General features: G+C 40.7%; 1 protein-coding gene across 5 annotated transcripts in view; it reads left to right on the top strand.

The window, feature by feature from the left end:
• ccdc66 (coiled-coil domain containing 66) overlaps positions 1–8,718 on the top strand; it is a 44,889-nt gene extending 36,171 nt beyond the window's left edge. For 3 of the 5 annotated variants that reach the window (XM_078414615.1, XM_078414612.1, XM_078414614.1), the window contains 2 exons: positions 1,766–1,899; positions 7,614–8,718. In XM_078414615.1, coding sequence (XP_078270741.1) covers positions 1,766–1,899; positions 7,614–7,664 — 185 coding nt within the window. In that variant the 3' untranslated portion in view covers positions 7,665–8,718. Of the gene's footprint in view, positions 1–1,765; positions 1,900–3,287; positions 4,005–7,613 lie in introns of those variants that run through there. The other 2 variants (XM_078414613.1, XM_078414616.1) reach the window with 2 other exon arrangements.
• Positions 8,719–12,434: the final 3,716 nt, after the last annotated feature.

Genomic DNA, 12,434 nt, shown 5'->3' with positions numbered 1-12,434 from the left:
AATGACTACAGACCGGTGGCGCTGACTTCACACATCATGAAGTCCCTGGAGAGGCTGGTGCTCACTCACCTGTGACCCCTGGTTAAACCCTACCTGGACCCCCTGCAGTTCACTCACCAAACAAAGATATGGGGTTGAGGACGCCATCATTTACCTGCTCCATCGTTCCTATGTTCACCTGGAGAAGCCGGGAAGCACTGTGAGAGTCATGTTTTTAACTTCAGTGCCTTTAACACCATCCGGCCTGCACTGCTAGGGAGCAAACTGAGGAAGATGCGGGTGGATGGTCCATTGGTGTCCTGGATCACCAACTACCTGACTGGATGACCACAATATGTCAGGCTACAGAACTGTGTCTCGGACATGGTAGTGAGCAACACAGGGCACCACAGGAGATGGTCCTGTCTCCCTTCCTGTTCACCATCTACACCTCCGACTTCAGATACAACTTGGACTCCTGCCACCTGCAGAAGCTTTCAGACGACTCTGCAATTGTGGGCTGCATCAGTGAGGGGAGGGAAGCTGAACACAGAGGTGTAGTCAACGACTTTGTTGAGTGGTGTGGGCTGAATCACCTGCAGCTCAACACCGTCAAGACTAAGGAGTTGGTGGTGGACTTTAGGAGGAGAACACCCCTATCTTCTGTCCCCATCAAGGGTGTGGATGTGCAGTTTACCAAGGAGCACAAGTACCTTGGAGCGTAAACTGGACTGGTCCAGGAACGCTGAGGCCCTGTACAAGAAGGGATAGAGCCGGCTGTACTTTTTGAGGAGGCTCCACTCTTTCAACATGTGCAGTAAGATGCTGCAGGTGTTCTATCAAGCGGTGGTGACCAGTGCCATCTTCTTCACTGCCATGTGCTGGGGCAGCAGGGCGATGGCTGAGGACGCCAATAGGATTAACAAGCTCATCTGGAAGGCTGGGGGTGGAGTTGGATTCATTGGAGATGGTCTTGGAGGGGAGGATGCTCAAACTGTGGAGCATCTTGGACAATACAGCTCCATGACACACTGGTCAACCTGAGGAGCACCTTCAGCAACAGACTGGTCCCACCAAGATGCAGCACAGGATACCACAGGAGATCCTTTTTTCCCTGTGGCTATCAAACTGGACAACTCCTCCCCCTTCTGTCGTGGGGTAGACTGACTCCCCTCCCCAATCTTTGCACATCCTCAATCCTGGACTTTCCACTCGTCACTTTAATTTCATGTATAATGTTGTTTTATGACTTGGCAGACCAATTTCCCTCCTGGGATAAATAAAGTTATCTCTCTCCATCCCCTCCCCCTTCCCAGTTCTCCCACCTGTCTTACTGTCTCCGACTACATTCTATCTCTGTCCCGCCCACTCCTCTGACATCAGTCTGAAGAAAGGTCTCAATCCGAAACGTCACCCATTCCTTCTCTCCAGAGATGCTGCTTGACCCGCTGAGTCACTTCAGCATTTTGTGTCTACCTTCGATTTAAACCAGCATCCGCAGTTCTTTCCTACACAAGGTTCTATCCTATTGTAAAAATTGTAAATTGTCCCTCGTATATAGGGTAGTGCTAGTATACGGGGATCGCTGGTCGGCGCGGACTCGGTGGGCTGAAGGGCCTGTTTCTGCGCTTTGTCTCTAAACTAAAAAACTAAATTGGATTCAATGGAATTAAATACAGTGTATGCTGTTGCACAGATCAGGCTGTGGCAACCAAAGCCAGTCTCTCCCCCGAGTCCTGCTTTGTTAGGTATTTGCTAATTTCCTTTCCCATTCTCTTGTTTTCAGTTTTAGTCATGGATCACTTGCAGTGTAAAACCTATAGCGTCGACCATCCCAGCGACCCTCTTCTGAACCCTGACCTGCTGCGAAATCGGGAGCGACAGCAGGCTATCCTCAAAAGCCTTTCAGAACTTCGACAAGTAAGACTTTTCCCAGCATCTCATTAATAGACCACAACTTCCGATTCCTTGGACGTGGTTTGGCAAGAACCAAGATTCAGCACAACTTCCATCTTGCTCACTCTGTCTGCTGCCAACCCTAATAGTTACTTCATTGTCCTGATACTCTGTATTTACATTTGTCAGATGTTTGCCTGCCGCTCCCTGGCCAGCTTCAGTCCATCCAACACCTCCACTGACCCCTACCCTCTCCACATACTCTAACTTTCTTCCAGCGCCAGGGCTTGGGTTTCTCTAGCTATAACCAACAACCAAGGGAACTTAAACTTGAACAGTACTGAAATAAAGCAATAATGTTAAAAAAAAAATCATAGTAAGGTCATAAGGGATAGCAGCAGAATTAGGCCATTTAGCCCATCAAGTCCACTCAGCCATTCAATCATGGCTGATCTATCTCTCTCCTTTTTTTATAATGTTGATGTTGGGGAAGTCCAGAACCAGGGGTCACAGCTTAAGGATAAGGGAGAAGTCTTTTAGGACCGAGATGAGAAAACATTTCTTCACACAGAGAGTGGTGAGTCTGTGGAATTCTCTGCCACAGAAGGTAGTTGAGGCCAGTTCATTGGCTATATTTAAGAGGGAGTTAGATGTGGCCCTTGTGGCTAAAGGGATCAGGGGGTATGGAGAGAAGGCAGGTACAGGTTACTGAGCTGGATGATCAGCCATGATCATATTGAATGGCGGTGCAGGCTCGAAGGGCCGAATGGCCTACTCCTGCACCTATTTTCTATGTTTCTATAATGTACTCTTTTATTGGCATTTCACAGCAAACACATTTCCATAAAACGGGTTTCAGGTATAATGCTATATGTATACATCATCCACTTATGTTTGTCTTGAATTGCCTCCTTTTGTAATTTGTACAAAGCAAACATAGAAACAGAAACACAACAAAAACTACAGACACTTAGGGAGTGATCCTTTCTTTACCATATAATCAAAAAATTGTCAAATTAAAGTCTGGCCTATGAGGCGTTACATAGTTAACCCAATTTTCCCAGCATGTCACAAATAAATCCAATTTAAGTTAACGTATGCTGTTATTTACTCCATTTTATAAATATCCATTGTGATGTCCATCCATGCATTCAGAGTTGGCCTCTCCTGTGATAACCATTTCTTTGTGAGAGCTTTTTTATCAGCTACCATCAATATATTCAGTAAGTATTTGTCTTTTTTCCGCCAGTCTTCAGGTATGAGTCCAAAAAACAGTTTTACTCTCCAGGGACACATGACATCTAAAAATGTCTTGTAAGGCATCATGTAACTCTCTCCAAAAATCTTTAATAACAGGGCAGTCCCAGAGAACATGGTAATGATCTGCCTTTAACTTTCCACATTTTCTTCAGCAAACTGGAGAGTTCCCACCATAATGGGCTTTCTGAGAAGGGTAATAAAATGGGAAGACGAGATGTAAACAAGAAAAGTGCCGCTGAACAATTCGAGAACAAAGAAAACACGGACGGCTCACCTACAAAGGCACAGGAAGGCAGAGCTAGTGGCAACCCGCACCAGCAAGACGTAGAGCTAGGTTTAGCCACTGTTTTGGAGGGGATACGGGACTTTCACAGAGACACAAAAGAACAGTTGATTGATATTAAAGACCAACTTACCAATGTTAATAAAAAAATAGCGGTGCCGGAGACACGGCTCGAAAGGGTGGAAGAGCATGTGTTAAACGTGGAGCAGGTGCTGGTTATGATAAAAGTGATAAACCAGCAAGAAAATAAGCTACATGCCCAAGAAGGGTGATCCAGACGGGAGAATATACGGATATACTTTAGATAGTTCCTCTGTCCCTCTCTTCCCCTCCCCCTTCCCAGTTCTCCCTCTATCTTCCTGTCTCCACCTATATCCTTCCTTTGTCCCGCCTCCCTAACATCAGTCTGAAGAAGGGTCTCGACCCAAAACGTCACCCATTCCTTCTCTCGAGATGCTGCCTGACCTGCTGAGTTACTCCAGCATTTTGTGAATAAATACGGATATATAATGTTCCCGCAGGAGCTGAGGGGTCGTCTATGGTGTACTTTGTGGGTAGGCTACTGCGGGGCACACTTGAACTCCCACCCACCATGGAGTTTCAAATTGAGAGAGCGCACCGATCGCTCGCCCCGAAACCCCCTGGAGACCCAGGAGATAAACCACGATCCATAATAATCAGATTTCTCCGCTACAAAATGAAAGAGGAGATTTTGCGCAAGGCTTGGGGAAAGAAACAAGTGTTTTTGAACGGAAGACTAATATACGTCGATCAAGACAATGCCCCAGCAGTGCTACAGAAGCGAAAAGAATATTCTGAGGCGAAACGCGTGTTAAAGCAGAATAAGATCCGCTTCCAGACTCCGTTCCCCGCCAAGTTACGAGTATTCTGCGATGACGAGACACGGCTGTACCAGACGGTGGATGAGGCGACCACCGACATGAGGAACAGAGGACTGCCCATCAGAGTAACCACATCGAAAGAGAGCCTGGTTGAACAACTGTCCCGCACTGCGTGGGAGATGATGGGAAGATTAAGACCACAGGGGATGGCCGACGAGCGGGAGAAGGACATCGTGGAGAGACTACGGGTCTTCAGAAGACAGCCTCCATCTTTAGAACAGCTTTAAGTTATAAATAACTTTAAAAATGCAGGAGAAACTGAACTAAAAAGTCGACGGTGCTTTATTTCATCTGTTACGTTCAACTGTTTCCCTTATTTAAATGAAGGAAAATTAGAGGAGGAATGCACGGGGAAGTGTGTTCTGCCTTTTGGCCTTCTGCCACAGGAGATCCCTACCTTGGAATCATGTCTTTGTTTTTTCATGTTTTTTTGTTCTTGTCTGTTCAGGGAGCAGATTTGCTGTCTTATCTCACAATGTTATTGTTGAGTCTTATTTTTACCTACCTTGGAATCACACTTTTGTTTTTTCGTACGTTTTTTTGTTCTTGTCTGTTTAGGGAGTAGATCTGTTATGTCTTATTTCACCATGTTACTGATGTACAGAAAGTCAAATACAAATGGCTAATGGTAAGGTAAAATGCATCTCTTTTAATGTGAATGGACTGTTAAACCAAATCAAAGGCAGTAAAATTCTAACTAAAACGAGGAAAGAACAAGCCCATATAGTATACTTACAGGAAACCCATCTAAATGACAAAGAACACAAAAAAATTAAAAGAATGGGTTTCACTAACCTCTTTTTTTCCTCATATATATCAGGACATAGGAGAGGAGTTGCTGCTCTCATCTCAAGCAAGTTAAATTTTGAGAAAGTATTTGAAATGAGTGATAAGGAGGGTAGATATATTTTAGTAAGGGGGAATATAGATGGGAATCAAGTTACCTTGCTGAGTGTACATGCACCCCCTGGAAGTGATTTTAATTTCTTCCAGAGAATTATTAATATGATAATGGAAACGGAAGGCCTTCTTATTTGTGGGGGAGACCTAAATATACATTTACAACCAGAACTGGACTCGCCCAGTAGAAAAACTCATGAAATAAAGTCTCTACATAAGAAAGTCAAAATTCTTCTTAAAGAGGTCGGTTTAATTAATATATGGCGGAACCCTTTCCCTAATAGAAGGGATTATGCCCATTACTCGGCCACACATTCTTTATATACATTAGACTATTTTATAACATTTGGAAAGGATAAAGATAAAATACACACCTATGGAATTGGAACAATAGACTTAAGTGACCATGAACTCGAGCCTACTCAATGATCATAACTTTAAGGAACAAATTAAAAAGGAGAAGTCTTTATTTGGAACTCAATGATAACGGAGAGGTCTCCCACTATTTTGTGGGATGCTTTGAAGGCTGTTCTAGGAGGAAAAATTATAGCAATATCTTCATATAAGAAAAAAATAAGGAATAAAACATTTGAGGATTTGCAAAATAAGTTGAAGGAACTAGAGAGGAAACTCAAATTGACGCTGGCATGGAATATATTGGAGGAAATTAGTAATACTAGGAATGAAATCAATAATCTGGCTGCACAAGAAATCAAGAAAAAGTTAATGTTCCTCAAACAGAGGCACTATGAAAGTGGTTTTAAATATATGAAAGTACTGGCATGGAAATTGAAAAAAAAGATGGCTGAAAATACAGTTCACAGAATCAGAGACCCAAGAACAAAAATATTGAAAAGTAAACTCAGTGAAATTCAGGAAGCCTTTGAAGTATTCTACAGAACTCTGTATTCTGAAGTTCCAGGAGGTAGCCAAACTCAAGTAGACACCTTTCTGAATTCCTTAGATTTGCCCACCTTAAATGAAGAACAAAACAAGATAATGACTGGAGACATAACCGAGGTTGAATTATAAACTGCAATTAGTAGGCTCAAGCTGAGCAAGTCACCAGGATCTGATGGTTATATGGCAGAATGGTATAAGGAATTTAAAGATGAGTTAACACCTATTATACTTCGTACATTAAACTGGGTTTTAAAAAAGGCACAAATTCCACTGAGCTGGAGGGAGGCAATTATCTCTGCTATACCAAAAGAAGGTAACGATAAAACAGAGTGTGGGTAATTTACTAATCAAGAATCTATCTATCTTTGCCTTAAAAATATCCATTGACGGCCTCCAGTCTTCTGTGGCAAAGAATTCCAGTTTCACCACCCTCTGACTACAAAGAAATTCCTCATACAATACAATATATCTTTATTGTCATTGTACCCAGGGTTACGAGATTGGGAATGCGCCTCCCATACGATGCAATAATTTAAGTAATTTAGACAACAGCAACCCAACGAAACAATTGTAACAGTTTTAGACAGGGAAGTGCAAGTTGATCTATGCGTTGTGGCCATCCGGCTCAGCAGGACCGGTTCATAGCAGCTATGGCCCTGGGGATGAAGCTGTTCCTGAGTCTGGAGGTGCGGGCGTAGAAGGCCTTGTATCGTCTGCCCGATGGAAGGAGTTCGAACAGACTGTTGCAGGGGTGTGAAGAGTCTTTGTGGATGCTGGTGGCTTTTCTGAGGCATCGTGTGTTGTAGATGCCCTCCAAGTCTGGTAGCTGTGTTCCGATGGCCCTCTGAGCTCTATGGACTACCCGCTGTAGAGCTTCCTAAAGGAACGTCCTTCAATTCTGAGGCTATCACCTCCAGTCCAAGACTCTCCCACTAGTGGAAACATCCACTCTATCCAAGCCTTTCACTATTCGGTAATTTTCAATGAGGCCCCCCCTCATTCTTCCAAACTCCAGCGAGTACAGGCCCAGCGCCATCAAACGCACTAGGTTGATGTAAGTGTGCTGATGGTTAAATCCTTGTCCTTGTTTATTTTGCTTCATGCTGCTCTTTGGTGGTTGGAAATTGTAATTTAATATGCACTAACAAGACAAATGTAACAAAATAAAGCATTTTTTTAATAAAAAGAAATAACATCAGCTTATTTTAATAATTTATATGAATGGGTTATTTTGGTCGGCGATCTTGATCAAGATGCGAAATGAGACAAACTGTACATTACAGGTTTAATTTCACCTGTCCTGTTAATGTAATACAAATTTGCAACAAGATGAAGTGCTTGCAATATTGTTCATTAATCAAAAACATACAAGCTAAAAAGAAAAATACAATGCAGTAATTCAAAAATGAAAGGATAAGGAATTTGTACTTCAAATGTTAGTAGACCCGAATCTACCATTAAGTGCCTGAAATCTGTTTCTTTGCTTCTAGGGGTTAATGCAGAAACAAAGGGAGTTGGAAACGGCCAGTCCTGTGCATTGAGATGAGCAATCATCAGGGCCTTCACAACATTTGTGAAAAGTTAAAATTCAACACCATCACACCCACCCTCAACCTCCAAGGCTGCTAAATTATATTTAAAAGAAAATTGTGTTAATGGATAAAATAGTCTCAAAGCACTTTGATACAGCATCAGATAGCTTGTGTAAAATTATTATTGTAGGCTGCTATCTTTCTTTTTGAAATCTCCAAGCTCTCACTTTCAGACTACGTGAAAGAAACTCCTGCTGATGGATAGGATAGTATATAACGAGAGGGGGCAGGATTTTGGCTTCTGTTAATTCACAAATAACTTTTCAAAACATTTTTAAGCACTTGAAGTACAATATTTTTTTACGGGAGAGGTGTTCATTATAGTCAGGTTCTGATGGGCTCAACAGAACTTTCAGCAGCTTAATGGGTGGAGGTGCTGCTGAATTAATAGGATTTTTGGGGGTAGGGATGGGGGGAACTGGCAACTTCCAAGTCTGTTTATTCCTTCCCATGATCAGGAGCAAATAATTAAAGGGACTGAAGTCATTTGTATTTCTCTCTGTAATACTGACAAGGTTGTCCAAACCTAAACTGTAAACGTTGCAATGTTGGATCGCTATCTAAAACTGCTGAGTTTGTTGTTTTGGTATACCAACACTTGTGTTAGAGAGCTCAGACTTCACTAAGGACAGGATTACACCTACGCAAGTACAGCAGGGAACCTTTTATTTCTAATCAGTTGTGTGAAAATTGTCCCTTTGTGGAAAAAGTCTTCAATTAGTTTACATAATGATAAGTTAAGAGTTATTTCCCAATGGAATTTGTGGATTTGAAATATGTTCATCTTTTAAAGGAGTAGATTCCTCCTGGAACTTGAAGAAAGTTAGCCAGACAGTGTGTAGCACAATGGGACTTAAAAGTAGGGGAAAAAACTGTAAATGCATATTAAACAAATTGAGGCTGGCTTTTTTAAATTACCTAAAATGTTTTTAAGTTAAGTGTTGCCAACTAGTTTTTTATTTAAAGAATTCCAATTGTGTAATTACTTTTATTTATGTGAGAAGTATGTTTTTAACTCAAATAAAGTGCCAATGATTTATTTTAAAACATCCATATTAGTTATAATTCTGAGGTTTGTTTAACTTTTTCCCCTGTTTCTCTCCTATCAACTTCTATCACAGGCAGGCGATCTTTATAAAGTAGAAATTTAAGTATTGCACTATTTAAGCTGAAAGTACTTTCACATGTTTAAATTTTGAGGGAAATAATGGCAACTAAAAATGTAATTCTTAAATGCAAGGTGCGGAAGTACCTTCTAAATTTTAACATTAGGGTCCAAAGAAGCTGGCCATGGTTTTGTGGGACAAACTCAATTTAGTGATTCTTAAAACTGCTTACCCTCAAGTATTCCTCCACCTTTGCATACAAAATATGTCAACTGTTTCTACCACCCTTTGAGGAAGAGTCCAAATTCCTCAAATTAAGCAGTATTTTTGTTTTAAATGGTAATCCTTTTGCTCTACATTCACTCACAAGAGGAAACATTATCTCGATATTCTTGCTCTTGAGGGAGTGCAGCGTAGGTTCACCAGGTTAATTCCCAGGATGGCAGGACTGACATGATGAAAGAATGGATCGACTGGGCTTGTATTCACTGGAATTTCAAAGGATGAGAGGGGATCTTAGAGAAACATAAAATTCTTAAGGGATTGGACAGGTTAGATGCAGGAAAAGTGTTCCCGGTGTTGGGTGTGTCCATTTAGGACTGAGATGAGGGAAAAAAAAAAATCATCCAGAGTTGTGAATCTGGAATTCTCTGCCCCAGAAGGCAGTGGAGGCCAATTCACTGGATGTTTTCAAGAGAGAGTTAGATATAGCTCTGAGGGCTGAAGGAATCAAGGGATATGGGAAGAAAGCAGGAATGGGGCACTGATTTTGGATGATCAGCCATGATCGCATTGAATGGAGGTGCTGGCTTGAAGGGCCGAATGGCCTACTCTACTCCTGCACTTATTTTCTATGTTTCTATAGTTACTCTTGAGATTTAGATTTAAGTTTGCTCCAATCCCACCCCCTCACTTTATGAACACATGATTTTTTTATTTTCCCCAATATCGACTTTGCCTGGTTATCTTAAGGGGAAAAAAAGTGCTCCGTCGTAATGTTTTTAATACAGGTCTCTTACTTTTTCTAATGGGGTCCACTTGATTTTAGTAGCTGCAGTGAAAAATGCCATAGCCACTAAAGAACATGTTGCTCCACTAAGTAAGCATCACATAGTTTTTTGATCCTTGTTTACCATGTGCTTTGTCTTTTAATTCACATGTAAAAATGCAGAGCTTGAAATGAAACTACTCAGAAACAAAAACATTGTTTTTGCTAATGTCTGGCAATTTCTAAATGCTCACCTTTTACCACTCTAGTAATGACAATAGAACAATGGGGCTATTAACAAATCATAGCCCTCAATTGACAAAGGGACTAGACATAGTTAAATGTTCTGATGAGAATCAATCGTAGAGTTGCTACCTTATAACGCCAGAGACCCGGATTCGATCCTGACCTCAGGTGCTGTCAGTACGGAGTTTGTACATTCTCCCTGTGACCATGTGGGTTTCCTCCCACACTCCAGACATATAGGTTTGTATGTTGGTATAAGTGTAAAGATTGTCCCTAGTGTGTGTGGGGATCACTGGTTGGCACAAACTCGAAGGGCTGTTTCTGCACACTAATCTAAATGATTGCAATGTAGAAAAACAGTAGGCCATTCAGCCCAGCACTGCCATTCACTGTGATCATTCATGGCTGATCATCCACAAGGTGCAATTAATTCTGCTACCCATAGCCACCATACTTCTGTTGCATCTGTTAGTTACATAACTTTATAAAAAACCTGTAACAACTTTGGACTGGTCAGACCAGTCTCTGATGAAAACATTAACAACAGATGCACACTGCACCTGCTACAACTGAACAGATTCTCAGGCTACTGCTCTTTCTGGATTGTCATCATCCTTGATGGAATGATTTCATGAACATACTGCCACAGTTTGGAACAAACACAAGAGGATGGGGGTATTCAATGGTATTGTTCCAACATACAAAATCTAAACTCTCTGCCCAGATCCTGGCTAGGATTGGGACATTGTGTGGCAGGCAATCTTTGTAAAGTTATGCACACTAGTTAGAACTACGCCTTTTTGATTAACAGCATAGCTTTCACAGGAAAAAGATGACACTCCTTTAAGTTTTTTAACTTTTAATGTACAGTTAAAACAGCTTTATTTTATATATTTACAGATATAAACAGGTACACACAAACATTCAAATTAATTTGTATGCAAGTGTTTTATTTAATGCTAGGTTGAACAAGTGGCAAAATAAGCTCTACACTTGAAATTGAGGTAAATGGATGTCTAGTTAGCTAGTCCAGTGTGCTGTTTGAAGGCCATTAAATAAAACACTTACTAAAGAGTAAACCACATGAATAAAATTTTAAAAAAGTAATGGTTCATGAAACAGCTGTACAAAATAAATAAAGTCCATATCAAAAGACTAACGAAGTCAAGAATATTTGTGCCATTTTTCTGTAAAATTTAAAATATCCTTTAATCAAATAACACATTCTACACACATATAAATGGCACAAATATATATATATATGTGAGAGAGAGAGAGAGAGAAATCAGGCTAACATGAAGTGGATCAAACAGCCAATAACCATTACTTAATTCACAAACTGACCAAACATCAATGGAACATGCTCTCAAGAAGTTTTTAAAGAGCTTACAGTACAGTCTGAACTAGGATATTTGCTCAGTTTATTTAAGTATAAATGGCCATCAGTTCCAGAGTAGCTGTGACCAACATCCACAATTCTGACTAAGACCCAAATTCTCAAATAAAATACACCAGAAAATGACTGACTTATTTATAAAAAGCAGAAACGTGATACCAAAACAAAGGAAAATTTGCTTTTGATTTTTTGGAGTTTTAGTCTTAAAGGTTAATTTTTAACTTTAAGGAATTGTGATTACTGTAATAGAAATTTAAAAAAAATTAACTCAACAGTTTTTATTTCAAGCAACAAAGTTACTAAAAGAACATATGTCTGTTTATTAGTCCATGACAAGAGTCTTTCAGGATCAAGCAAAGAATTAGGGAAAAAGAAAATGCAGTGGTGGCATAACTGGATGGCATCAACCTGAATACATTTACAAAACTCTCCACTGCAAAGATAAGCAGAAATGCTAAATTGAATGATACTGCTGGTGCTTTTTTTGCTGTTGCCTCTGGCTTGGTACCCTGCTTGCGTCTCAGGATTTTTCCCAGTTTTTATTATAAGCTAAATTTTGATCATATCCAGGGGAATAATATCTATCGGCATCTTGCCAATTCTGGCTCAGAGACAAAATATATGCAGGCTCAATTCCACTTGTTAGGAAGCTCTGATGAGTAATTACATTAAAGTTCCTGTAGTTTGATTCTATTTGTGAATGTGAGCAGAAGGAACGATTGTTATATGCAAATGCGGCTCCTTTTGAATCTGTGCTGTCTACTTTGAGCGGTTGCAAAGAGGCTGCAGGAATATCAGCTGCAGTTAGTTTGGGAGCTGCGTCCTCTGATACCTGCAATAAAGACTCATTTGAGGGGCTCACCTTTCCTTTAGTCCTTTGTGCTTCAGTTTGTGAAATATCAGTAACCTTGAGAGCTTCAGATTTCTCACTACAGATTTCAACCTGTGGTGAGTTATCTTCAGAGTCCAAAGACATATCCTCC

This window comes from Rhinoraja longicauda, chromosome 17 (genome assembly GCF_053455715.1).
Source record: "Rhinoraja longicauda isolate Sanriku21f chromosome 17, sRhiLon1.1, whole genome shotgun sequence".
NCBI lineage: Eukaryota > Metazoa > Chordata > Chondrichthyes > Rajiformes > Arhynchobatidae > Rhinoraja > Rhinoraja longicauda.
The sequence above is the reverse complement of the archived record's forward strand: the minus strand, read 5'-3'. Positions and strand labels throughout refer to the sequence as shown.